Source organism: Cinclus cinclus, chromosome 1 (genome assembly GCF_963662255.1).
Source record: "Cinclus cinclus chromosome 1, bCinCin1.1, whole genome shotgun sequence".
NCBI classification, from domain to species: domain Eukaryota; kingdom Metazoa; phylum Chordata; class Aves; order Passeriformes; family Cinclidae; genus Cinclus; species Cinclus cinclus.
Genome location: NC_085046.1, coordinates 125630051 through 125656376, shown reverse-complemented (window position 1 = coordinate 125656376; position 26326 = coordinate 125630051). Strand labels below are relative to the sequence as shown.

The following is a 26326-nucleotide window of genomic DNA, read 5'->3' as shown; positions in this document are numbered from 1 at the left end:
CAGATATTTGTCCATTCATACTTTTGGACCACCATTAATTTAACTGTCATCACCCCTACTATACTGTGGAGTAGCAGAGGCTCATCCTTGACATTCTGATCCTGACTTTGCCTTTTTCTCCTTTCGTCATCGCTGTAGTCAGACAGAGTGGAAACGAAGAAATTCTACCGCAGCTCTGTGAAGTTTCGGGTAAGTAGAGCTTGTGCCACTGATATCAGTATGAAGTTCTGGCTGGATGATTTCACAGGATTTTTTTTCCTTCACTGAAAATCACTGCTGGTTTAAGAATATCACCAGAAAACATTGCCTCAATGGCATATCGGTGCTCACCAGCTGAAGACTGCCATCTTCATAAACTGGAAGAAAGAATACTTATAAATGCAATTCTAAATATATTTTGGAATTGCAATAAACTAATAAAATATAATTTGATTCGTTTTTGTGAGGTCATCCCAGCACACACTAAAGACTGTTTGCCAGAGATTCATTTAAAAAAATAAAACTCCTGAAGAGCGATGATAACTATATTCTGTAAACTCTTTTGAAGTACCTCATTGTACTGAACAGCTCATCACTCACAGGAACAGTCAAAAATTCAAACTAAAAATTGTGATGCTCACGGCACTTCATAAAAACAAAGATGCATTTGATCTAGGAAAGTTGCTCATGATGCTCCTAAATGTTAGGGTTATTTTGCCAATGGAAGATAGGCAGTTTATTGAATTCCTGATGAACATACAGCTCTGTGACACTAAGCACACACCTCAGTTATTGCCCTCTCCTCTTCTCTACTTTTGCACCCGCCTTGTTTGGAGTTAATTTATCTCAGTGACTGTGGCATCCTTACTTAAATACTTGATATTTAGCTATCTAAAAGTGCAGAATATATACCATACAGTCATATGGATTCAACAGAGTGAAACTTAAAGCCAGAGACTAAAGTGGATTTGTATGGTTTTATTTTAAGTTCACACTTGATGTATGTTTAGGGCTCTTGATTTCTGGAGAAACTAAAGAGAGTTGAGTGTTCTCACCACATGCAAGATATAGATATAATGTGGGAATTTGTCATATGATTAAGGACTAATTAGAAGTTACTGATATTAATGCACTTTTGACTAAATTTTCCCTCCTCTTGGACATGTGTCTGAGAGCAGGAGAAAGAGAGACCACAAGAGGCTGTTTCTCTCAATCAATTTTTTGTTTTGCTTTGCACACTTTTCAGGTATTAATTGCTTCTTACTTGCATGGAATGAAAGGTCATTGCTGCAGGCTGGTTGCTGCCAACATGATTTACACCCCTCAAAGCAAAGACATGTCTGATTACAGAAGCCCAGAGTTCCACATCCCTCTCTTCCTCCCAAACAATAATAGCTACACAGCAATGTATCCCAGGATCTTTAAAAAGGAAAAGATAAATTTGCCACAGCTTTCCTTCTCTATCTTAGGAAAGAATAAAGCATGCAGATAAGAGTAATCACATAGTTGATGGACTGCAGGGAGATGTTGAAAACAGTGGTATAGGAAGAAACAGCATACAAATATGATGGAAGAAAAAATCTATTTAAAAAAATCCAACCCAACCAAGCAAACAAACAAACAAACAGAAAAAAAAAAAATCAGCCAAATTTATTATCCTATGATGAATCTGTTGTTTGGAGCACATGCCTTCTGCAGTTGCAAGCAAGAAATCTAACTCATTGTGCTCCCTCAAATCACTTTAGGCTGCCTTGTTTTAAAAGCTGAAAGACTTTGAAGAAGTGCTTGTGTAGTGGCCTCCCCACCTGGACTCACCAGCCACATACCAAACGTTTCAGTCTGGTCAGAACTACTGAAAAAAACAGAATGTATTAATAATGAAATATATGAGATACTGTTAATAACCCACATAAAACAGATTAGAATCTTAGGCACAGGGGACTCAAAAGCAGGGCACAGCCAAGCTGTTGATGTTTTTAAGAAGATAATCTTACCTGCCAGTACTTAGGAAGCTACATGCTTAGCATGCTGACTCTTCAAATATTATTGCAGTCATGATTCAGTCTAAGCAGGTTTTTGACAGCAAATAAATACATTATGATTACTATGCAGCTTAAATTGACCTCTCTGCTCTTCAACAGCTTGATGTGATATCAGTGTTTCCATTTGACATTTTATACTTCTTCTTTGGATTTAATCCAGCACTTCGAGTAAACAGGATGTTAAAGGTAAGATCTGTGTAAGTGATGGATGGTTAACCATGCCTAGATGCTTTTGCAATGCAACAGAAATTTTTTTATAATAATTAGGAATATGAAATTTAGAAACTGAAAAATATCTTCAGGCTAAGGTAAAACATAACTAACTAAACAAAAAATACAAGTCATAGTCTAGCCAAATTAAGCCATTTTTTATTTTTTCTTCTGACTTTATTATTTCCTAATTTCAAAGAGTATTTTTGATCAAAGGTTCTTTTTTATTAGGCCTTTACATTATTTAAATTAGTTTAATCTGAAATTACCAGCTTAGTTTTCAAAGATTAAGAAAAAAATCACAAATTAATGCCAAAATATTTTCCCCTTCTATCACTTATGTCAACTGTTTAAAAGCAAAGGAGGTAATTTTAAGGACAAAAATCTATACACAGAATACCTATCAAACACAAACCTACTTTTGTTATCGAGTCCAAAGACACTTGGAGTTGTGCAATGAAAGGTCTGAGAAGAGATTAGAACACAGCACCTAGCAGGCCACTCCGAAATATGCATTTCTCTGCAAACTTTTTCTCTTGACAAAGAGCTGGTTTTCATTTGAAGCTGGAGAGAACACAAGAACTCTGACAATAAAATGAAGGTGTTCTTCACTTGGGTATTCAATAAAACTTCAAAATTCCTTAAATCAGAACCAAAATAATATGGAGGAATGAAAGGTTAAATATTACCTTGTATTAGGCAACCAGATGTGTATTTAACAAAAACAAAGAAAAAAGTGATCTCCGATCACTAAAAATCAACTGCAAATACCAAGCATGAAGAATTTGATATAGCTGCCATTGATACCACAGAGTATCCTCTAGTGGCTGTTGATACATATGATGACCCACTGGAGAATTAGTGGAATTTCAGGAAGAGAAAAAATGCATGTAATTCTTTGTGATCGTGTTGCCCAAGCAATTTTCTATGTTAGAGGAAGTAGATGTTCAGCCGGAGTACTCTGACCAAAACAGCAAGGTTATTTCTGTAATCAGATTAAGGGGACACACACTCTGCACTCAGAAAAACACTTGACTCAAATTTATCTTTGCTTTTCAGTTCACATTTTTGCTAAATGTTTGTCATGGTTTAGGAAAAGTATTCTCCAATTTAGCACTCCCACTAAAACCGTATGTTGGTCCCTCTCCCCCTTCAGCTGGAGGCACAAAAGGCAATGATCACAGGCTGAGATAAGAACAATTTACTGGAAACCACAATGACACAAGAAAATGAACACTAACAACAACACTGCTTATGACAGAGGGTATAAGAAAAGCAGTGATTCACATTAAAAATTCCCCAGTAATAAGCAATACCAGGCAGCTCCCTCTGCTAGATTTTCTCAACAGGAAGGAGCACCGTTCTTCCCTGTCCCCAGTCCCTTTATCCCACTCCCAGCAATGACCTGAGCTGGTATAGAATAACATGGAGTCCTAGATATGCCCCTCCCAGCTACTGCAAAATTTAACCCTGTCTTGGCCAGAACTAATATTTATAGAAAGTTTGATTACCAAAAAATCCATTTTCAAAATATGTATGTGAATTTATGCCCGTACTATAATAAAAAACCAAAAAGTGTACTGAAAAATAGTGATTGGGTTACTTTCATTTGTTTTCCATTCAGCATAACACATTCTTTGAGTTTAATGATCGTTTGGAAGCTATTATGGAAAAAGCATACATCTACAGGTATGTGCTGATTAAACTCAAATAGCATGCAAAGTTTGGAGCAGAATGCATTTCAAATTATTTCATGAGCTGTCAGTTAAGCATTAAGTGGAATATGATACATCTTTGACTGTTCAATTTAAAGGGTTTTCTAAAATATCTCTGTTTATGGTAATCATTAAAATAATATACATAATGCTTCACTTGCATACGAAATCTAGCTCAGTTCAGCTGGCCCGGTTCAGGGAAAATATTCACCAAACTGAGGCTTCTGCCAAAATTGAATTGATCAGAAGTTTCTGAAAGTTTCTTTACTAAAAGAGCTAAAGAATACTTTCTTTAGGTTGCTAACAGTGGTTCCAAATCCCCAGTAGCTGTTTATTTGTACTTAATAGGAGTTAGGAGCCTGAGCCTGTGTCAACATTTTTTTTCAAACACGCTCTCCCCATGAACCGGGTATATACAGAAACCTGATCCTTCACTGCACTGACTACAGCTGGAACGAGGACCAATTCAGCACAGTTCTCAAGCAGTGATTATAACAGTAGTCTGCTGAACTGTGCTCTCACCTTCTGCACTGACAGAAGGAATTTTGCATCCAACTCACGTAGTCCACGGACACAGCTATGGCAAGTTTCATAGGCCCCTCAGCTGTCAGTGATGCTTCTAAGATCCAGTGAACCTATCTGTTTTGTCATCATTATTGTCAATGTCATCAGGCCTAATTTATCCTGTGTGATACCTACACCAACAGATCCTTTTCCCTGTCCCAGTTTTGGGGCATGTATTGTTCCCGGCTGTTGGTGTTGCAGAAATATGTTGGTTACCATCTTACTCTATTTCAGAGATTATTGCACCTAAACAGTAAACTAAGTATTAATACAATCAAATGAGCTATTTTATGAGATTTAAAAACAAGATAAATTTCAAAAGAAGGTTCAAATATCATTGCTTTCATTTTTTCATGTACCTGTGAAATAAAACAAAACAAAACTTAAAAGTTTATACTAAAATATTTTTGAGATGCTGATCTTCACAAAACTTATCTGCCCTTTTTTACTCATGGAAGATTCCTTTCTAGTTTGATTTGGGGTTTTTTGTTTTGTTTTGGTTGGTTGGTTTTTGTGTTTTTTGTTGTTGTTTTTGGTATTTAGTTTTTTTTTTAATTCTTTTGATTTAAGAGAGGACTGACTTTCCACAGGATGAAGAAATTTCTTGTTAGTTTCTGAATCTCTGCCTTCTCCAATTTCTAATTAAAAAAAATGAGCCTTCATCTGCTTATGGTGTTCAACTTTTTGTAATATTGATAAGCTTTAAATTAATTGTTTTTAAATTAATTATTTTCCATATTATATCCTTTGCTTTTTGGAGTCATAATTCAATGATTTTTCTGTATCTCCTATAATACTTGCAGTGAGTATTGAGAGATACAGTATAAATAACATAGTTTATAATAATAGAGATTACTCTGAATCAAGGGATTAGTTTGTATGTAACAATACTGTTGTGTGAATATGGACTTCAAAGTAATAGGAACAAATTTAAAAATCAGTTTCACCCAAGTAAAGCTTTTCAAGGGACATAGTTTCACACTATTATCAAGATATAGAATGGGAGGCGAATGTTCAAAGGACAAGTTGTGAAAGGGTTGTGTGTATCTTCAAGCTAGACCAGCTTTGAAGGATGTGATGTTTATTTACATGTCAGAAAACAGGAAAGTTGCTCATTTAGAAAGGCTAAGACACACAGATTGACATTTCATTGGTGCTGTAAAATGTATACATGCAGTAGCTGGAAAGACAGAGTCAGCTACTCTGCCCTGTCAGAGAGGTTTTTAACATGATATTAGTTAAGAACCACAACGGCTTGTGTCTTTGCTTCCTGCTCAAAGGCCCACTCAGATTTCCAATATTAAATCACTTGCAGACTGTAAACTGCAGAATCTAAATATAACAAAGTGAATCTATTTTCTAATGCGCACTTCAGAAAACACTGACTCCCTGTTTTACTCATTGACAAATGGAGAACAGAGCTTGTTACACAGAGGAGTAAAAGCAGGAGCTAAAAATTCTTAAAACCCCAGTCTTTTTGTGCAAACTACTGCATTTTATTTTAATGAGGCAATCTTGCTTTGGTCTGAGATTGGTATAACCACAGTTTGAGCAATAAGGCACCAATTAACTACATAACATCAAACTTAGCTTCTACAAAACAACTGGATATACCTGGGGTATTCTCTTCTCAAACTGTTTAGTTTGAGTTTGTAGGAATAGATCTAGCACGAGTTGCTTACATTTTCTCATTGTGATATATTCAACATGTGTCTGGAGAAATATAACAAAGCAAAGATTTCCAGAATCTTCACTCAGACCTCTGGAGTCCATGTTCATGGATTCAAACTTGAACAGGAGACCTAGCATGGCCAATATTGCAACATTACTAGATCACAACATCTCTCTGCTGTTCTCTACAGCTTGCAACCCTAAACAGAGCTGTCCTGGAAGCACACTTACTTTTAACAGATAAATAGCATTTATTTCTGAGCATCATAAAGAGTACACTTAGGTAGATTATCTAATGGCATGGAGAAGTCAAGGAGGGCATACAAAGGCACCTGAAGAAGCAGTAAAGGAGTGCTTAATGAAGCAACCACAGAGATATTAGCTCCCATTAACTTGCTTTATATAAAATCTAACTTAGTTAGATTTTATTAAATTCTCATAAAACAACTTACTCAGTTATTCTGCACTGCATACTGCATTGAATTCTAGCTGTAGAGATAAACTCATTAACTATCAGCCTGTGTTTAGGCAAGTCCTTCACTTTTCCTGCTTCTTTATCCCCTTCTTGTATGAATATTTCAATAGAGATCTAAATCCAGAAGATCTTTCTTTTGAACCCCATGAACTGAACAGAGGATATACAATGAGATCATTATTGTATTAAACAGAAAGCTGCTTGGTGCTTAAGTAGTTCATCATTGGCATTCTTCAAAGAACTGTCCATAAGCATAAGAACTGGGATTAGGAATGATATAACTCCTGCTGTAGCGACTAAATCATACTGTTTAGAGGATCTACTGCAGGTTTTATACTGCAGGTCTTGTAAAGCAGTTCATTTCTGACCTCAGACTTTTCTTGGCTTTGGTTCACAAGTTTAGAGCCTATCTCGGATAGGGTTTGGGAAACACATTATTTTTTACCCTGTACCCTCATTAATATAGGCTCAAATTTCTGGAAATATTCATAGCCATTTAAAGAAGTGGACTATAACCTCCTCAGGGAACCATAATTTAAAAATTACCCCATGCCAAATATTCTAGGGAAGATATTTATTTGACCTTGGACAGATGTGAGAGATTGGTAACTGCCAGCTATTTTTTTTCATAGACTCAATACAGGTGGGGAAGTATTTAACATATGCTTAACATTAACACTGCTAATCCAAAAAAAAAAAAAAAAGTAATGGATTCTATATTTAAAAAACAAAAGGAAAAATTTAAGTTGTTTTTCTACAGGAATCTGTTGACTTTTATAGGGTCATTCGAACAACTGGATACTTGCTGTTTATCTTGCACATTAATGCATGCCTGTACTATTGGGCTTCAGACTATGAAGGAATTGGCAGCACTAGATGGGTGTATGATGGCGAAGGAAACAAGTAAGTCCTTTTCTTTTGCAAGAGATTTTCTTTTTTTATTTTGCTCATTCCTGCCTCCCAATCCTTCTCCCATGCCACTGCTTGCAGGTATGCCCTTACTTTTTAAAGTGCTTGGATAGCAAACTTTGAGCACCATGGCTGCTGATTAGCAGGTTTCAATACTAACACATATTTGGAGGGCAGGTGCAGTGAATAATCAGTTCACCACTTTCAGCTTTTATAGGTTTATGAGTCAGTGCTAAGTGCTAACTTAATTAAACATTTAGAAAGCTACAAGGGTCGTAAATTAAACTTAGTGATTGCATATGCACACAGGAACTGTTAGAAGGATTGTTACAGCAATCCCTCAAAGGAAACACAGGGATAGTTTGGGAGGTTTTTTTGCTGCCACACACCATTGTGTCATTCAAGTGCAATATTTTAGTCCCTATTCACGATGGTGAATGGTCTGGAAAATTCCACAAAAGATCAGGTGTCTCTGATCTTTTGAGAAGGTCATGCTTAAACATGTGGTGGAGTGTCTTCAGGGGAAATGACTGGATTTTGGAAGAATTTTCCACAGACTCCTTGTGACAGCACTGTTTGGGTGCCAAGTAAGGACCATTTATTAAGATGACAGAGAAGAAGAGAAAAAAAGCAAAGTCATAATATATTCTGTGTGTAGTTTTGTAAAGATATAGCTAGTAAGTTCAGTAGTGTGAAAATTTATTTCTTTCAAAGGCTATAATACAGTTAAAGCCATAGAAGCTCAATTTGTTCTTTGATTACATTCCTTGCAAAACCACATACAGTTTCCTACTGGTGTCATAAATTGCTTTCTAAACAACTTTTCACCTTTCTCTTGGAGATGTGCTCCTCTTGTTTGTAGTTTTGTCAGACCTCACAAGTTTGATGTCAAGTCACTACCTTGAAGGATAAGATAATAGCCTTTGAGAGCAAAACACACTTTGTGTAAACCAGCACTGATCTTTTATAAGTAGGGTTATCTCTCAAAAAAAAAAATGACATGTCTGAAGTTTCCATACACCTTTAAAATACACAGCATGAGTGCTGCTGTTGTATCCCACTAACAGCAAATGCTGACTGTGTGGAAAGAATTGCCTTAGAGAATTAGGCATCACATAAAACATAATCATCAAATGTTTGAGGATTTTTCACACACATTAGTTATAATTGGAGATGTAAGTGAATTTGAACTAATCAGACAAGATACTTCCAGGTACATTCATTTATTAGGAAAGCAGATATAAGAACAATTTTTCAGGAAAAGTGACTAGTACTGCAGCATATATTATGGCACAGCAATGAAATTATAATTTGCTTTCACAGAGCATTCAAGGTTGGCAATATTTGAAGCAAAATATGTCAACAGTCTCATAAAGAATGGGAATATATTCTGAAATAAAATTAGGGAAACATAGCTACTTAGCTAATTTTTAAAAATGGTGGTAAGCAGTTTGACAAGTAAACCAAAATTCTAGCTTTCTCAGATTACACTGAACCACAGAAAATTATCTGGCACTGATTTAGTGGCATTAAAGCTTTATGTAGAATCCCTGCTGTATCCATAAAATATTGCTAGTTATGTACAAGACCTGTTCTTAAAAATGTCAACATTCTTAGAATTTTATCAACAGACAGCAGTTTCCATTATTAGTTTGATTACATACATGTTCCTGAACAGACACTATCTGGTGAACTAAATCTACAACTAACAGCTATACACAACACTAAAACCACAAGCAAAATTATCAAAGCAGCTCTTCTGCAAATTTCTGCAAGCTCTATTCTTTTCTGGTTCTTGTCCACTAAGGAGTTAGTGTCAGTCCAAGATTTGAGCTCTTTAGCACAGCAGCCTTCAGTCAAAGCCTTTGACTTGAGATGTAAAAGGCAGTCAACTTTGCTTCCCTGCAACACACCCAAATTAGCCACCCACGGTGTTTCCAGCATTACAAGTGCATGTGTGAGCTTGAGTTTGGCAAAACCTCAGTCTCTCCTAATGCAGAAGCACAGCATCACTAATGCAACACCAGTGTAGAATCTGCTCAAGAACAGTAGCAGATATTGAAAAGATCTCTTAAGTGGACAATTTCAACTATTTGTGCTTATCTACAATCTAATTTAACTACCTAAGTAAAAGATCGATCTCCCTAATTCCTGAGGAAAATGGACAAATCTTTCTTCAGGGATTCAGTGCAATGTTCTGAATTATTCTGAGGAAGTACCTCTCTTTCATCACTTTTCACAGACAAACTAAAACTAGGGAGCTGAAATTCTCATGCAAAGCCTCCAGGTCAGCAGTAAATTTAGGCAAAACAAATAATTTCACTTTGCTTATGGTATACCACTGCTGTTTGCAAGTCATCTACAAGCAGTCTGAAAAAACCTTTGGCAAATTTAAGACATTTATTTGCCTCCCAATTATATTTCTCTGTAGTGTACTGCCTTCCCCTTCTGGGCACAGACTTAGTGGATATTTGTAAGTCCCACGAAATGGTCACTGTACATGTCTGAAACAAACCCACTTCTTTGGTTTGCATTGCCCAATGCACAGTGGCAAATCTTGAAACAAGTCTCGTGGGTATCAGCTGTGCCTTGCTCTTGCAATAGCTCTGATGTGTCACAATCACAGTGCTTGCAATGTAGAGAGTTTTGTGCCTCCATACAAGCTGTGAATGCACAGCTCAGCTCATATGTCAGACTTTCAGACCTGCTACCCACAGCCATACTTTTTAAGTAAAAGCTTTGTAGTTCGCTCTGCTGTGCCTGAGATCATCAGACCCACAGGCACCTGAGGAGCACCCTCTAGAAGAGGTACCAAGTAGGAAATCATTAGTTTATAAAGGCTGCTGCTTTACTCTGCTTAAACCCATCCTGGCTGTAATCTGAGAGGAGTCAAACGTGATAGTCCTGAAATAATGCTTCCCTGGGCTGAAATGAATATATGAATACCACCTTAAGAGCTGAGAAATCCATGCACAAAGACTTGAATTCGCTGCACTAACCAAAATCATGAAAGAAGTTTAGTGTATTCTGAAATGGACTTTTCTGAAAAAAAGATATTTCTATTGACATAATATTACAAGGTAACTTATTTGCAGTGTTTCTGAATGTTTTCATACCTAGGACTTTTTTTAAGGAAAAATCTAGTACTTTGATTGCCTGAAGGATAAACACACTCTCTACGATGTGCAGAGGCAAAAATCCCTTTCTTTTCTCATGACTGTTGTTTACTTCAATAGTAATTTTATTAGCAGGATGGTAAGCAGTACAGTGAACAGTGATAGTTTCCAGACACATGCTGGTAGGAAGCAGAGCTGCTAATACTGTTGAAATAGGAGTTGCTTTTTTCTGGCTTTCCTTAAACAAAATTTACAATCTCATTTCCCCTCTTCTTAGGGAGGGGAAAAGCTGCTCTGTATTTCAACTGTGCAACTTCCATTTCAGATTAAAATAAAACCAAAAATGCTTAAATTGAGAAAACCTGCTAGAACGAGATAGAGAATATCACATGCCTTGACAATAGAAAGCTTCTTTTGAAGTAAAATCACAGAAGAATACAGTATATTAACTAAATTTTAAGAAAGGGTAGAAAGATATTAAAAAAAAAAACCCTCACATTTTGGACATACGACACTGCAAAGATGAATGTGACCCTGACCCTCTGAGGAGATGCTTTCATTCATTGTAGACATTCCCAGAATAAAGATTATATTGTCTATCATGGTGGAGTTCACAAGCTTGGCAGAGCCATTGAGGGTGGGGGAGTTGCTTAATTACTTTTGTTTCCTAAAGTAAGTATCACAGAAGTAATGTTAATTTCTTCACTTTTATATTATCCAATTATACATGTTTCAAGCACCATGGCGTTCTCAGTTATGGCAAATCAATATGATATTAATATGCTTTACATAATTCCTCAGCCAAGCTAGAAGCATCATTTTATGCTTAAATCTGTAGTTCTTCCAAAACGGACCTCAGTCTTTTTCTTATTATTTGTTTATGCTACAGAATTCTAAGAAAAAGCTGCTACTTATGCATACTTTGTTGGAAACAAGCATATGTGATTTTTTTTTGTTCCCAAGTGAAAATATTATTATGGCATAATCCAGCAGTTCATTTTGCATCCCTAACAAGATAAAATTATAAGATGGAAAATATGAAATGAATTTTTAATTTAAGGACTCTGCATGAAAATGTCCAATTCTGACTTAACATCTAAAACTAGAAAACTATTGTAAAAGTGATCATTGTTACTGCATTTTATTAATCTCCAACCAAGATTTGTAATGAAACTAACTTTGAAATGAAAAGCAGATATCAATTGCTTGGTAAGGCTTATATTTTGGGTGAAAAACTTGAAAATACTTTCAAGTGACTTAAGAATAAACAACCTCATTGGAATTGGTTGTTATTGTGAGTTTATACTCTCATATTTGCACAAAACTGGCCCTGCAGTTGTATTATTACATGAACCTCTTATTATAGTGGAGTTCATATCTTAAAAAGAAAGGAGTCTGAAATACACCTAAGGTCTGCAAGCAAACCAGGTGGCCTCAGGTTCAAAGCAGGCATGAGAAGGTGCACATGAGGCTTTCTATTTCAAAACAAACTTATCTCCAAAAGTATTTCTTCTGTGTCCTTGTGTTTGGGGGGAAGGGGTTGTTTGGGTTTCTAAAATTATTATTTAAAACAATAAAATACAACATATATAAGGAATTATTATTGCTCCAGATCACAGCTAAAGTAATAGAAAATCTCACTTTATAATTAAGGGAAATGAAGTTTCAGTCCTAATCATCAGCAAAGCTGAAGTCTGATTCTACAGAAACTTGGGAAGTCACATTCTAAATAACAGCAGGCTTTTAACAGTTGTAGCCTGGATGGCTGTTAGGATGACAGCAGGTAAAGAAGCAGGAAGGGCTTTCGTAAGGGCTCCACAGAGATGTTTATTTCAGCCACATGCACGGATAGTCCAGGGTCAGAGGGAAAGGCAAAAGCAGACTCCTGGTGAGGGTCTAGGTTCAAGTACCTGGAACCTGGGGGTGTGGGGAGCATCAGAGACCAATTACCAGGGGAATGGGGGTGGCACAAGGGTGGGGTAGGGCATGGGAGCCAACAGGGACACAGGGTGGGAGTGGCAGAAAGACTGAGGGACAGGGAAGGGACAGGGGACTGACCCAAGGAACAGAGCAGGGGTACACTGGCATTTGCTGTGAGAGAAGCCTCTTGTGTCTCCCTAACTAGGGAATGCCTTTCAGGGTTTCCACATTTAAAAATATACCTAAACCAATTACTTGTTTGCTAACAAAATAAGGAAATTACAGCATTGTCACAACAATGATTTGAACTAGTTATTCCCCACTGCAATGCCGCATTGCTTGTGGTACCATGTTCTAGAATGAAATTTAAACCAAAATTTTAGAGATGCCAAGGCACTTTTTTAAAGCATTCTGTCCAGGTCCTTTGCTGCTTTCGTAAATTTGTGTTATCACACTAGTAGAAATACAGGACTTGATGGTAAAAGGCTCTGTAATGAGAGAGGTAAGAAAGAGTTTGTTAAAGAGAAAGAAGGAGTTGTGGAGACCAGCAGCCAGGAGATGTTAATAGAGGAGTCAATCTTCCAGTGCTGAATTGGTGAAATGGTTTGGAGAAGCTGGATTAACACACAGCTTGTGGAAATATGTAGCTTTTTTGACATAACCCAGGAGGTAGAGCCAATGAAGGGTGCTCAGAAGCAGACTGGGAGAAAGACCAGTATGGTAAAAGGAGTAAAAATGGACACAAGAAGAACAATATTGCATTGACAGTATTGTCATTCCCACCATAAGGCTTTGCACTGCCATCAAATGAAAGCTGTGAAGGGGACCTTCATGCTGCTACAGAGAGACTCTGGGATATCTCTAACACTTTTACACTGCTTTTGACCATCTTCACAGGTAGCATTCCAACACTGTAACATCCATCTTGGCAATTTTGTACACAAGTCTTCTTTAATGATACCTAGAGGTACTAGAGAACAGTAAATAAGGGCTGCATTTCCCATACATTCTTTGCTTAACATTCAGCTCAACTTGACCTACCTGTAACTGTATTTATAAATTCATTTATAAATTGATAACCCCTTTATAAAATGCTGAAATTCTTTTGGACCGAAAAGCATCACTGAAAGGCCCAGCTCAGGTAGGCATAGGCTCAACTTCAAACACATAAGTAGCTAAAGTCTAACAAAAATGCTGTTTGTATCCACAGGTACCTGAGGTGTTACTACTGGGCAGTTCGTAGTTTAATCACCATCGGTGGCCTTCCAGAACCACAGACGCTGTTTGAGATAATTTTTCAACTGCTGAATTATTTCATGGGTGTCTTTGTCTTCTCCAGCTTAATTGGTCAGGTACATTTAAAAAAATCAGTAAGATATATTCAAATTACTGCAATGTAGTGACAATATTCAATTTAGTACAGTTTAGTTCTGGGGGGGGGGGGGGGGGGGGAATTAGCTTCCATCCTCTATTTTAAAGTCAAACGTACTTATTTTTCTGATAAATACATGTGTTTAATCAGTTCCCTGTTTTGCAGCTGTTTTCAACACAAGCTGATTAAAAGCCAAGACTCTGCAGGACACAGATGACCCCTGAAACTATGTATAATTCCTTTTTTTTTTTTCCTTACAGCCAAGGAGAAAAATCCTTGACACTCACTGTTATATTACACTGTTAAATCTGAAATAAAAAATTGTAACTGTTGAATAAGTCAGGCTCAGTACTCCTACCAATAGGATTCTGTTAATGGAAATCCCATGATTTTTGTCTGATCCCTTCCACAAATTGCAATATATTCATCAATCTGAAAATTAATTGATTTTTATATCTCTTGGTTCCCATTTGACAGGAGGGGAAAAAAAAGCCCTTAGCACAGCAAATCAGTTATATTTCCAAATGAATATAATTGAAATATTTCTAGTTTGTAACTATTAAACTTGGGCTTTAGATCATATGTTTTAAAACACATTGCCTACAGAAAAACAAATGCTGAGGTTTCTGAGTGAGGCTGTGGCTTATCAATTTCTCTAGAAACCATTCCAGACTTTTTGATTTGTCCATGCCTGTTATAAAGTTAATTATTGAAAAAAAAAAGAAGAAAAAAAAGAAAGAAACTAAATTAAAGCTGAAATTTAATTCTTATTTTGAATACAGCATTCGAAAAGTTCAATAATCAAGCAGTTAGAGATTGCATATGTATCTTGTTCATTGGAACTGCAAGAAGGGGTAATGGCCACTAAAAACACTCTTCCTTATAGGATTTTAAATTCATCCATAAACCAGGATTACCAAAAATAAAACAAAGCATACATATAAAATATTTCTTCTGGAAAACTATTGAATTCAAGAATATAGAATTAAACTTCAGACTTTACAGATTTATAATTTTTCCCTAACTTGTTGTAACCACCAATGAAAGCCTCATTTCCCCAAGAAGATTCTGCAGATTACTTTTTGTAACCAGCATAGTCATCTGCAGTCACAGCCTTTAAACCTTAACACACAAACTGCTTCAGTGCAGTTTGATTGTTATAATTCCTATTTACAAAGAACCCTTAAAATTATTGAGTTATTCCTGCTTTAGCACACTTGCCTAAAAATTGTTATTCCCATTGCAATCAATTGCATCTTCGTAATAAAGAGCAAAATTCAGCCCACGGCACGTTAATTCTTGTCAGTTGCCACATGAAGCCATTCCACTAAAATCACATCTGAATACTTATTCTTTTGAAGAAGGAATATCTATGAACAGTAACTCATCCACTTTCTAAAAACTGAATCACATTTGAGTTGAAATGTTAAATGTCATTCCTCGCTAAAATCTTTAAGGTCACCTTTCATCTCTCAGATCTTAGGACTCTTAGGATCTCTTCACTATTTGAACAGCGGCACAGTCTTAGTTCCAGTGGTGTCAGATGATGTTATTACAGAAATTCAGCCCAGTTTGCTTTTCTTCTGATTTGCATTTCATGCCAAATGCAGAGTAGCTTTATTATGGATTTTAAAGAGAAGTATTATCAATAATTTTCATCCATGTCCAGAAATACAAGACAGAAGAGCAAGCTAAAAGCAAGAAACAACTCTAAAATCATGTTACACTTTCTAAGACAATCAGATTAAATCTGTAAGTTTTCTGAAAAAGGGGATGAAGCACATACTAAAAACGTGCAGCCTAATGCACAATTAGTCCGTGATTTTGCAAAAAGCAAATTGTTTTTATATGTTGGTGACGAGATATTAAAACCAGGATTATTTTTTCTGAAATGTGTAGTAACAACAATTGATGTTTGCAGATGAGAGACGTAATTGGAGCAGCAACAGCAGGGCAGAACTACTATCGTTCCTGTGTGGACAACACTGTCTCCTACATGAACACTTATTCCATTCCAAGACTGGTGCAAAACCGTGTTCGAACTTGGTATGAATACACATGGGACTCTCAAGGAATGCTGGGTGAGGATTTCAAATTCCAGTTACTTAGCGTGTCTGAGTGACAGTGGTTGCACAGATTCAGATATAGGGTGAAATTCACATTTCTCCTTTTCTGAATTGCATGTGGGAAGTGAGAGAAGGCTGCTCAGCTTACTTTAGAATTACAAAGCAATATGATTCTTACAACTTTAAAAATTATATTCATTAATACAATGTTTTGGTAATAATTTTAGACCAGATTTATTAAGCATCTTAGTAAATTCATATTAGCAGCTTCCTCACTTGAACTCATACATGTTAGAATAACTCCAAACTCCACTCAGTTATTTTTGCTCATTTGTATGGGTATTTCTTAATTTGTCTTTTTTTTTACCTTTTTTCACTTTTTTTCAGATGAATCAGAATTACTGGAACAGATGCCAACCAAAATGCAATTAGCCGTTGCAATTGATGTGAACTTTGCCATTGTTAACAAAGTGGAGTTATTCAAAGCAAGTAGTTTTACAGGATAAAGTAGAAATATGTGGTATTCCATAGAGAAACCTTGTTTTGTGCATCTTGCAACACTTAAGTACATGTTTGTTAGCATGCAAGGCAAAATAAGTCAAAGAAATGTCTCAGCAAACTGAGACATCAGAACAAACCCAATGTCTGCATTTGGTTTTCTTTTGTGTCAAGGCAGTGATCTTTAAAGAAAGCAAATGAGATTAAAATAAATTCCTGTTATGACTACATCCTCTAGCTGATAGTATGGTCAGTCTGTGAGTGAGTTCAGAGTATAATTAATCCTGAGAGTCAGACAGTGAATAATCTCATTTTAAACACAGTCCACCTTGCTGTAGCCACCCAGGTCTGCCTGAGATTACCCAATCTCAGATCATCACAAATGCTCTGTGTTCTGGCAATGTAACATTGGTGTAGAGAAAGCTGCATCATAGTCAGTTTTCATGCAAAAGAGCTTTCTCTTTACTTACCATGGTAGTTTTCCAGAGTTACAATTTAAATGTATACTTAAAATTGGATTTCTGGGACAAAAGCAAGAAGACCCTGAGTTTATAGAAGTACACACAGAAAAATTTCTTGTTAGGGTATTTGCAAGAAATTACATAATATACCTGTATAAAAATTACATGGCTATACATTTTTTCTATGTGTGATGAAAACATGGAATTCACAGATTCATATGAGTATTTGACAGGTTTTGTTCTGTTCCCTCAGATCATTAAAAAAAATTCTCATAAAATCCCCATGAATGACACAAAAAGCTCTGAACTAACACTTACTGAGCTTCCTCAGAATAACTAGATGTACAGAAACTCACTTTATAAAAAAATGAAAATATGTTCTACCCATAGAGAACTTTGTAAGTATTCAAAATAATTCTTTCAGTCCTTTCTCAGCTCTAATAGAAGATCTTGATGATGTTTTGAGTTTGCATTCCAATTATGGAATCCCAGGGTCATTCCTGTACTGCTGGCTTTTGAGACACTGATAGTCACTTTTAATATTGAATTAGCAGAGTGATCGACTCTATTTTAACAGGGCTGTGATACCCAGATGATATATGACATGCTGCTAAGGTTGAAATCCATTGTATATTTACCTGGTGACTTTGTCTGCAAAAAGGTGAGCATCCTTGTCTTATTCAAATAAGAATTATATTATGTATTTTAGGAAAAGAGTTCAGATATCGGTCAACAATGTTCTTTAAATAAAATTAATCCTGATTGAATTAGAAAGCATAAAATTAATTAAGCTACTCTGTGTAATAACAACAAATATGCTCTTGAATTTCAATCTAGAACATGACAATATGGATTTTATTACTTACATTCCCAACCATGAAATTACAGTAATATGGGAAAGTATTTAATGTAAATATGGCTCATCTAATGATATATATCTCATGACATTTTAATGTTTAAAATGGATCAAGCTTACTGTTTCTATACTTCTACACATACAAACCCAGCCTACAGATCTCAGTCTATAATGCTTCATCTGTGCTTCATTTGTGTACTCAGACACACATTTAAGTAGAATTATCTAAGAATGTAGAAAACAGACTGCATCCCATAATGCTCCTTCCAGCAGGATCTGTTCTACCTTCACTCACAGCTCTGAGCCATCTCCAGGTTTCTAGCTGAATGCTGTCACTCTGTCTCTTAGCAGAGGTCTATCTTGTCTCAGCATTTTGGCTTAAACCTGGCCAGACTGGTAGTTCACAGGTAAATAGCTCAGCATCTGACCAATGAGCCCAAGTCTCTTTCCAGAAGGCATGTAAACACAGGGCAAAGTCAGATGCAATTAAAGCCTGGGGAGATGAATAGTTGTCCATACCACTACTGTTCTGGCAAGTGACCCACAGGACCCACCACTCTAACAAGTGACCACCAGAACCCCTTAACTTGTCTTTAGCAGTTCTGGTCCAACATGTTCACTAAGGCCCCGCTCCCTCCAAGAGTTAAGCATACAATCCTCCTCCAGAATGCTGGGCTAGCTCCACTGACTCCACTGTGTACAAGTTAAACATTCATGAATACACCGAAGGATCAAATGTGTCCCTTCAAAGACCAAAGCCAGAACTGCTGTTGGCTAAGAAGGGTGGAAGAGCAGTTCGGGGTGATTGCTTGTACAGTGTACAGCATGAAAGGATCTTAGACTACAGCTGGGACTCTGACACAGCAGGGAGAATAAAGGATAGCAATAGATTCAATGCCTGATACTGCAGTATCGATGCAAATGGTTCTTAACAAAGACAGGTTATGAAAAATTGAAGCAGCAACTTATTGCAGCTTGATTCACTTGTATAAGTCTATTACGTGACCAACAATCACAGCACTCTTAATAATGCCGCAACCGGTAGTACAGAACGTTGGAACCACCTTCCCCCTGGATGTATGCTGGTCTCACCCTTCTTCACTGCTGCATGCAAGCTTGGAGGACCAAGTGAAGAGATGGGAAGTGCAAGTCCCTACATTTTCAGTCCTGGCGGGGTTGTTGCTGCTTTTTCACTTTTAAAACTACATTGCTGTTTTGCCTCATAATAGCGATACGCGATCAGCTCATGAGAGAGTAGAAAGATATTTTAAAAAGAACCTGTCATATTACTCTAACAACAAAAATCACTGCTAAAACACGGGTTATGTGTTTGTATGCCCAGGGAGAGATTGGCAGAGAGATGTACATCATCAAACAGGGTGAAGTTCAAGTCCTTGGAGGCCCTGATGGTACCAAAGTCCTGGTTACACTAAGAGCAGGAGCTGTATTTGGGGAGATCAGGTAGGTCCATCACTATTTTTAGTACTTTTTTTCAGAACTTGTCAAATAATCACTGGTTGTTTAACTTCTCTGTGGTAAGCGTGACAGCTATCATGGGAAGGGCTAGAAAGTGGGTAGGATCAAGCAAGGAGATGCATCTATGTGAAGGAAAATCTAAGTGAAGCATCAGTGATTAATAGGGTAAGATCTGAGACCAATGTTTTGATCAATGCATACAGGGATATAGAGACAAATTTCTTCTTTAAAGCATTTTAAAGATTTAACTCATCTCCCTGTTATGCAGTCTGCAATACAAGAGGACCAAATACATTTTATTGTCTGTATAATAAGACAAGGTGCACTTAAACAGCAGATAGCAAAGATGAAAATTAATTTCTAACAAAACAGATAGAAAAATCTAAAATAGCAACTAAAACCAGTTTGTTTAAGAGCTGATTAAATTGCTGAAGATCAGACATCCCTATTTGAAAAAGTATTTATTTAAAAGCATATCAGACAAGAAAAAGGTGGATAGACCAGATTTTTTTGTCTGAATTATCTGGATGAGAATTTTTTTCTTCCAGTGGCTACAAATGGTTTTTATATTCTGCATGTATTTTCTATGCAAAATCCATTAACTCTTACCTCCTATGCTCCCCAGTTAGCCAATCAAGTGCTAGTTTTTAAGCATTGCACCCCCCCGCTGAGGTTGGCCCAAGGAAAAATAATAAAATAAATGTGCTGTTTCATGTGATAAACTGGATCCTTGGTTTCTTCCAGCTGCCTTTCTGTTATTGTTAACACTCTTGCTGGTAGCTTTAATCTGCTTTTGAAAAGCAATACACCTCTGTGTCAGGTTTACATTTGTCCTCTACTTCTGTCTGTCTCCCTTTGTAGCAGGGGAAACATTCCTGTTTATCCAGTGATGTGCATACAGAACTTGCTTAGATCTCAAGTGGGAAACATCTGATATATCTCATAGTTACAGAACTTGTTCATTAAGTGGGGAAAGTGAAATTATATCAGCTCTTTGAGAAGGTACTTCTCTGTGTGACAATATAATTACCTGAGCAAAGCCTCCAAACAAAAGGCTGTACTGTAAGTTATACAGAAAGACTGAGAATTAAGTCATCAATAAGGGTTGAATAATGAAGAGACAGAAGATAAAGCTAAAGCAGCCCCCATATGTAACACACACGTGGTTTTCAATTATTTATTAGTTTGGTATTTGAAGTGAGAACCTTGCATTTTAAACTGAGAAGTGATAACTGCTGGTTTCAAAACAAGGAAGGGATTTTTAAACTTTTGATCTAACACATGTGAGCGCTTGTTTCCATGTGAGAACCACACAACAACCTTTAAAGATTCATTTCCCAGTACGTGTTACTCTACATAATTGCCAATATGGCCAGCAAAACCCTCAGCAATGCTATAACACTACACCCTTCCAGTCTTGTTTTATTCATGATTGACCTACTGCAGCAGCAAACCCATTCAGACACGTGTAATTTGCATATAAAATGTCAGGCAGTGGAAAACTCGAAGAGAAAAACCACAGCAACTGGCAGACATAATGCAATAAGTGCATCAGGAGAGATATGCTCTTCCTAGTGGCAAGGTGCTAGAAAATAATGAGTTTGTATTGTGACTTTTTATATAAATTTTGTCAAGGTCTTTTGAATAAAGAATACCACAGGCAAATGGAAAAAATATTCTTGAATGGATTATATACTACTTTTTTAAAGGACATCCAAGTTTTCCTCTCATTTCATAATGGTTATAACCTGATATCAGGCTGATTTCCTTTTGATTTCCAATTAAAAATTTGTTTGGAGAAATATGTCAGCTTCCTTCTGAGTGATTTAGGCACATGGTTTATAAGATGCTTGCTATTTAATCTCACTCTGTTCAAAATGCATGGTAATGATGCTTAAAAGTCTCCAGAAGCAAAGGCATTGAAGAAAATAAAACTTGTTTATTTCCAAAAATTTCCCTGAACTATACTAGAATGCCAATGTAAGAATAGCAATCAAACATGTCCCTTGCCAATTTCATTCCTGAAAATTATTACAGAAAGTGATTAAGTAATAGGAGCTCCAGTTAAGATTTTACCCTCATTGCAACTTTCCTGTATAGATAATATCAGTTTGGGGAAGTAAAATAATTTCAGATTCAGAAGCAAATAGATTGTTGCCTTAATGACAGCTCATTAGCAAAGACAATTCAGAACAAGAGAAATTCAGTTATAACAACATTTCACTAGCCCAGAGAAAATTACACTTGAAGCCAGATGTCCTCCTTCATCCATTTACTGGTATTTCACTAGGGCTATTTCCTATCAGAAAATGTTAATTCTGGAAAGACTAAAACATTTTGCCATTTTATGTAAATTTTTGACAGGAAGATCTCAGCTTCAGTTTCCAACTGTTTTGAAATTTTAAACTTTATACAAAAAAAAATCCAAACTACAGGCACTGCTTAGTTTTGTGAAAGATGGCATTTTCCAGTACTTTGGTCCAGGATTTCCCTCAAAGTAGTAGCTGCTGCTTTTTGATGAGCTCTGCCCTTTGGAGTCTGACATCCTTCTCAGAAGCAAGATCCAGACCTATTTCCCCTTCCTGTCTTACCAGTTCTCCCCATGTGCACAGAGGTGCCCAGCTGAGCCACCACAACCCTGCATGTTCAGCTGATAACACAAAGCCATTCTCTAATGTCTATTAGCAGCAGCTTCCTACAGAAATCGGCTATAAAAACAATAGATAAGCTGAGTCATCACTTTGGCAACTTTATAGCTTGAAATTTAATTTGCTAGCATAAGAATTCTAAGGTTATCAACTTCTATTAATATTACAGCATTTCAGGCTCTCAGCTGGAGTAAAAATGTTAGGTGAAAAGAGCAGATTTTGTGATTAATATAGATATCGCATTACTAAGAATCACTGCAAGGGAAATGTATCTGTTTTTAAAAATTTGGTCATATAACTCTTCATGCACTAACCAAACCAGATTGAATGCTGAAGTATATAACACTGTCCTTAGACAAAGATATTTGTGTTTGAGCAGATTTCCTTACTTGTAAAATTCACCTCACATCATAACCATAATGAAAACACTGTTCTCTTTAGTCCTCATCTACCTCGATAAAATGAGCTTTCTGTTGGGAAAGCCTAAAAATGATTGTTCAATGACTTGTTGAGAAGTGATTCATCAGAGCTTGAAAGGTGCTTGCAATTTTCTTTAGCAGCTCTCATATTGTGCAAAGAGTCTTATTTTATCTGAGGAATCGTACAGAATTGTTTAAAAAGAAGCATTTTCAGCTTCAGTTCGTGTATTGATTGCTGTCTTCAGTTGCAGAAAAACACTCTGTGGGCATGTAAAACTAGCCTTGCACACACAGTAGCAGAGGTTTCCTACTATCTTTTTATAAATTAAATATATTATCTATATGATTCAATAGTTAGAAATAAGTTTTATAAATATCTTTAGTATTAAAGCAAGTATTTTTATATCCTTGATTATTACTTCAGATGGGTTTTAATTCACTTATAAATTTAAATAATATTAAATGTTCTCCACAAGTATTAATTCACTGGGAAATCTTTAAAGGACAAATTTTGGGGTAGATCTTGAATACAGTGATAGAGCAATCTTAGTACTAAGAGCAAAATGCAAATTCTCTTACTTATCAGCAGAGCTGAGAAGTCAAGTCTCTTCAATTGCTTAGCACAAGATGATCAATTTCTTTTTATTTTTGTATCTAATTTTTTTCTTAGATATCCTCCCTCTGGCCAACTGCTAAGAGAGCTAAGCTGGTTTAATGCCTTACGTTCAAAACAAAATAGCCTTCTTTTTCTGGCAGACACATTTGTAAATGTGAAAAAAACTGAAAGCCTGAAAAACCTTCCTAAACTGTATCATTCAACTTGCCAACATTTAAACACGAGATGTAGTATGGCAGAAAACCAAAATCTGGGGCCCCACAGGAGTTATTCACTCAGGAAAAAAATCCTTGGGGGAGAATCATTCATTCACTATAAATAATGCTGCTCTACTACTGATGCAAATAATTTTCAGCAATAAAACTGAGGAAATGCCGAGTTCACACCAGAACTAAAACAAGTGCAGTCCAAGCTGTGGGTATCTCTTAGCAGAAATGTCTCCATGTGGCAAAACTCTTTACAGTCTTTAACATCTACATATGCCTGACCAACAGTGACAGTTTGCCTTCCTGAGATGGAATTTCTAATCCCACCTGCACAGGGCCTTTACAGAACATTGGATAGAACAGCCAGGTCTGTAAGTGAGCTTTACAATGACTTTTAATGGAGAACCATCAGCAAAGAGATTCCTCACTAGGGCAAGTAATGCTGTGACTGATGGTGTTTATTTTCATTCCAGCCTACTAGCTGCAGGTGGAGGAAATCGAAGGACTGCCAACGTGGTGGCTCATGGTTTTGCCAACCTTTTCATTCTGGACAAGAAAACACTCAATGAAATCTTGGTGAACTATCCTGACTCAGAAAAACTTCTCATGAAAAAAGCAAAGTATGTCCTAGCAACAGTTTTAAAATCATATCATTTAGCTGCAGGATGGACTGCTGTGACTTCTACATGATTTGCATTCCTTTCTTGGAAAATAACAGTTGTAAACACATTTGGTATTAGAGGTCAGATTTGTCTGGTAGTTGAAAGCATGGTCTTGGAAGGAATCCCAAGGGTTATGGAAATGCGGTAAGTAGAAAGAAATCCCAAATGTAGTTGCCTTCTGCATTATATTTAAGGTAAAAAAAAAAAAGAAGGAGATAAGGATAAATGTCAGGACTTCTTACATCATCAAGAAAGAAACTAGAAACTTCAGAACAGATATCAGTTAAGGAATAAGTTTTCAAAGATGCAAGGAAAAACTTGCAACTAATTCTACAGAGATATGCTTCAAAGCATCCACAGACTTGGTGTGCAAATCGAAAATCTAGTCTGCCACAAGACTAGCAGTAGTATTTATGTCAGGGTGTCTTCTTCTACTGAAGAGGACATAAAATAAGTGCCGCTGTCTAACCTGAGCTATGGGAGATGAGCCATGCTGGAAGTTATCTTGGTAAAGTATTTCCTCCACAAGTGCCAACTGGAGTCCTGGTGGAGCACCAGATGCTCTCTGAATTTGTATCCAGAAGGCCAGATAAGGGACGCCACCTCAGGTATGAGGCATCCATCCCCCTCCACACTTCTTCTTTTCTTATAAAACTCTTTCATCTGTTTTGTGACACCTTAATTTGAGCTTGTTTATACTCCAGGATATAGGTAAGCAACCACAAATTTGCACAGTTGCCTTCATCTCTACCAGAGCCTAGCACAAAACCTTTATTGTTTCCAATTTTGCTCATCACTTGACCTGGGAACCAAGTAAGAGCCACCAGATTTTCATGCATAAATGTGTATTTCAGCTTTGCAGGAACTTTGCTCAGTTTCACAACACTGCTGTGTGTTCTTATCCCCTTCTTTGTCCAGGGTGCTGCTGAAGCAGAAGGGGAAACCTCCTCCAGGACCACCAGTGCCACAACCACGGGGCTTGGCCAGTCTCTTTGGGCAGAAACAGGAAACTCCAAAATTGTTTAAAGCAATGCTTGGAGGAAAAGGAAGAGAAGGCCTTGCTAGGCTGCTGCAGTTGAAGAAACAACAAGAAATTCAGGTAAAGCCACAGAAAACAGAGTAGAATCTACTGAGAGTGCTTGGGCAAACAGATTAGATGAAAATTTAGCCTGGCTGCAATCAACAGCAAAAACTCCTGGTGGCTGAGATAAAACCACATTTCCTAATCTCTGTAAACACTAATTCTAAAATTTGGCTCAATTTTTCTGAACCTGGACATTATGCAGACCAGAGAAAATAAAAGCAAGGGAAAAAAAGCAAGCAAACAAAAAAACTCTAAGAAAGTAAGGATAAATGGGTTTTACAAAAGCCTCAAGGGCATCTGATCTTCTAATTTTATGTAAACAACAGTAAATACAGAAATACCCAAACACAGTAATCTGATCCAGCTGACTAGGGAACACAGTGAACTTTCCAATTCAGTGTCAAATCTCTGGTTGTTAAAAATCCTGAAGACAAAATACAAAGTGTAGCCCACACAGCTAAAACTGATTAAATCTCTAATATCTTGCACTTATGAGAAAACTGTTGTTTTAACTGATGAAAAATAATTCCCACATTATACTTTGTTCTGAGAAACGTTAATAAGAACCTGATTACTTCTACATATTTACCCAAAGGTGGCAGAATTATTGTCTTTATAGCTGAAATAGCTGTGGTTATATTTAAGTTTAAAAACTTTGCCCTTTGCTCACACAAATGACTACACAATACAATTGGAGCACGAATGCTGCTCATTTTAGTGTGTATTTATGAACTTATTAGCAAATAGGCTTGGCCAAGGAATGGGGGCAGTGTGAAGTATGTCAAGGTTTACGTAGCACTCTTTCTCCACTAGCATAAGTACATAAAGGAAGGCAAGACCTAAGGAAGGATTCCGTGCCCCAAAACTGATCTGTTTCATCCCTCTATATCAGTAAGAAGCAGCTATGAATAGCCACAAGTGGTTTTTTAGGTTTTATACTGATACTCTGATTCTGGAACTGCATTATTCATTTAGAAACCAATTTTCAACATCTGAATAGAAATTTTCATGTGTTGCATACCACTAATATAGTTGTCATACTGTGCCTTTCCATGGCATGTACAGGATAGAGCTACTTCCTGAATTTCTTCTGTATTACTGGAAAACATTACACTTCTTGTTTCTAGGAAACTCAAGCTGAAACAGAGACCAAGCCCAAGGAAGAGGAGAAGAAACCAGCGGAGCCTGCAGCTGCCTCTGCCCCCCCTGCTCAAAAGGAAAAGCCAAAGGCAGATGCTACGCCTGCAGTTATTCAGAGAACAACTAGTAAAGAGTCTCTGATCATTAGTATGACACCATCCCCCAGAGCAGGAGAAGGAGAGATCCTTAAAGTTGAAATTAAAGAGAAAGAAAATAAATAG

General features: G+C 36.8%; 1 protein-coding gene across 1 annotated transcript in view; it reads left to right on the top strand.

Moving 5' to 3' along the window:
• CNGB3 (cyclic nucleotide gated channel subunit beta 3) overlaps nt 1-26326 on the top strand; it is a 55746-nt gene extending 29420 nt beyond the window's left edge. The window contains exons 7-18 of the mRNA XM_062514729.1: nt 139-189; nt 2121-2207; nt 3856-3920; nt 7437-7559; nt 13812-13953; nt 15895-16054; nt 16427-16524; nt 17576-17659; nt 19197-19315; nt 23693-23839; nt 24800-24980; nt 26093-26326. Of these exons, the coding sequence (XP_062370713.1) occupies nt 139-189; nt 2121-2207; nt 3856-3920; nt 7437-7559; nt 13812-13953; nt 15895-16054; nt 16427-16524; nt 17576-17659; nt 19197-19315; nt 23693-23839; nt 24800-24980; nt 26093-26326 (1491 nt within the window). The remainder of the gene's footprint in view (nt 1-138; nt 190-2120; nt 2208-3855; nt 3921-7436; nt 7560-13811; nt 13954-15894; nt 16055-16426; nt 16525-17575; nt 17660-19196; nt 19316-23692; nt 23840-24799; nt 24981-26092) is intronic.